The sequence below is a fragment of the Peromyscus californicus genome, unplaced genomic scaffold, assembly GCF_007827085.1.
Source record: "Peromyscus californicus insignis strain IS unplaced genomic scaffold, ASM782708v3 Scaffold_12__1_contigs__length_115047231, whole genome shotgun sequence".
In the NCBI taxonomy this organism is placed as follows: domain Eukaryota; kingdom Metazoa; phylum Chordata; class Mammalia; order Rodentia; family Cricetidae; genus Peromyscus; species Peromyscus californicus.
In genome coordinates this window covers 73,037,788-73,039,428 of record NW_026294413.1, presented here as the reverse complement: position 1 = coordinate 73,039,428, position 1,641 = coordinate 73,037,788, and the positions used below count along the sequence as shown (strand labels likewise).

General features: G+C 38.3%; 1 protein-coding gene across 1 annotated transcript; it reads right to left on the bottom strand.

The window, feature by feature from the left end:
- Positions 1 to 239: 239 nt before the first annotated feature.
- LOC128107999 (olfactory receptor 4K5) lies at positions 240 to 1,214 on the bottom strand. The gene has a single exon (XM_052734325.1). It carries the CDS (start codon positions 1,209 to 1,211, stop codon positions 240 to 242), a length of 972 nt encoding a protein of 323 aa, XP_052590285.1. The 5' UTR covers positions 1,212 to 1,214.
- Positions 1,215 to 1,641: the final 427 nt, after the last annotated feature.

Sequence of the window (1,641 nt, the reverse complement as noted above, 5' to 3'; positions counted from 1 at the left end):
TTTCCCATATTCACATTTACCTATTACTAAAGCAATCAGTCTATACATACCATTTAATAATCAAATATACAGTGGTTTTTTTCCTTTGGGGGTATACTTAACTTTTGCTTAGATTAAAAACTAGGAAAACAATACTAATATCTATTAATCTTCTTCATATTATCATTCTTATTTACTCCACTGCTTAGGTATGAAAATATTTGTAGGTAGACAACTGATTTGAATAACTTAGTTTTACCTCAATGAAGGGAAATCCTTGCTACTAATGGCATTTCAGAAATTTTGGGAGGTCTGAAGTAACGAGCTGTAATTTTTCCCATGATAGCTTTCATATCTCTATTTCTTAGTGTGTAAATAATGGGGTTTAGGATGGGAGTGAAAACTGTATAAAATATAGCAAGAATTTTATCCACTGGATAAGTAGTAAAGGGCCACACATAGATGAAGATGCAAGGTCCAAAGAATAATACTACTACCATGATGTGAGCAGCCAGTGTAGAAAGTGCTTTGGCCATAGCAGCAGAAGACTTGAACCAAACTGTGACAAGAATTATGGCATAGGAGCTCACCAAAAGAGAGAAAGTGCTTAAGGAAAGAATTCCACTGTTTACCACAATTAGTATTTCAGTGATGTATGAGTCAATGCAGGCTAGCTTGACCACTCGAGGAAGGTCACAAAAAAAGCTGTCTACTTCATTGGGTCCACAAAATGCCAGGTTTACAGTAAATGACAATTGACTCAGTGTATGCACCAATCCCACAGCCCAGGAGATTATTACTAAGGCAGTACATGTACTTCTGTTCATGATGACCATGTAATATAGAGGCTTACATATGGCCACATATCTGTCATAAGCCATGGAGACCAGCAGTACCATCTCCCCTCCTGTAAAGAGATGAATGAAAAAAATCTGGGCTATGCAGCCACTGAAGGATATTGTCTTGTGCTCACTCAGAAAGTCTGCAATCATTTTAGGTGTGGCAAAAGAAGCCTGACAAATGTCAAAAAAGGAAAGGTTTCCCAGGAGAAAATACATGGGGGAGTGCAGGCTGCTGTCAGAAGTCACGGCTATGATGATGAGAAGGTTTCCTAATACAATGGCAACATACAACGCAGAGAAGAAGACAAAGAAGAAAAGCTGAAGTTCCCGAGAACTGGAGAGCCCAAGCAACACAAACTCAGACACCACTGAATAATTGATCTTCTCCATGGATTCAGGCTACAGACTTGCACTGAAACAACCTTAAAAGAGAGGAAATGAAAAGAGATAACATTTTAATGCAAAGGACTCTGAGACATCTAATTTCAATCTTATTTACTGAATGCCAAATCTAAACCCCAGTCATTTGAACAACCATGCCAACAGATCTACACATGTAGAAGGAGCTTCTAGGAATGTATAAATGATGCCTAATGGTTTGATCAAGAAAAGGGAGGTGGGCACAAAGTTCTTCACCTAGTAGAAGCATTATTAACAATTAATAGCTCCAAGGAGAGGATGAAGTTAGTTTTCTTTGACAATGATGCCTCCAATAAGTGGACCATGCTCCAGCACAAAGAGACATACTGAAAAATATATGGATGCATAGGGGATTTAATGGGTTTGAACAAAAAGAACACAAAGTAGGGGTGGGCAGGGA

What these genes read in the sequence shown, in the direction of transcription:
- LOC128107999 (XM_052734325.1), bottom strand. Translation starts at nt 1,211, where the DNA reads ATGGAGAAGATCAATTATTCAGTGGTGTCTGAGTTTGTGTTGCTTGGG.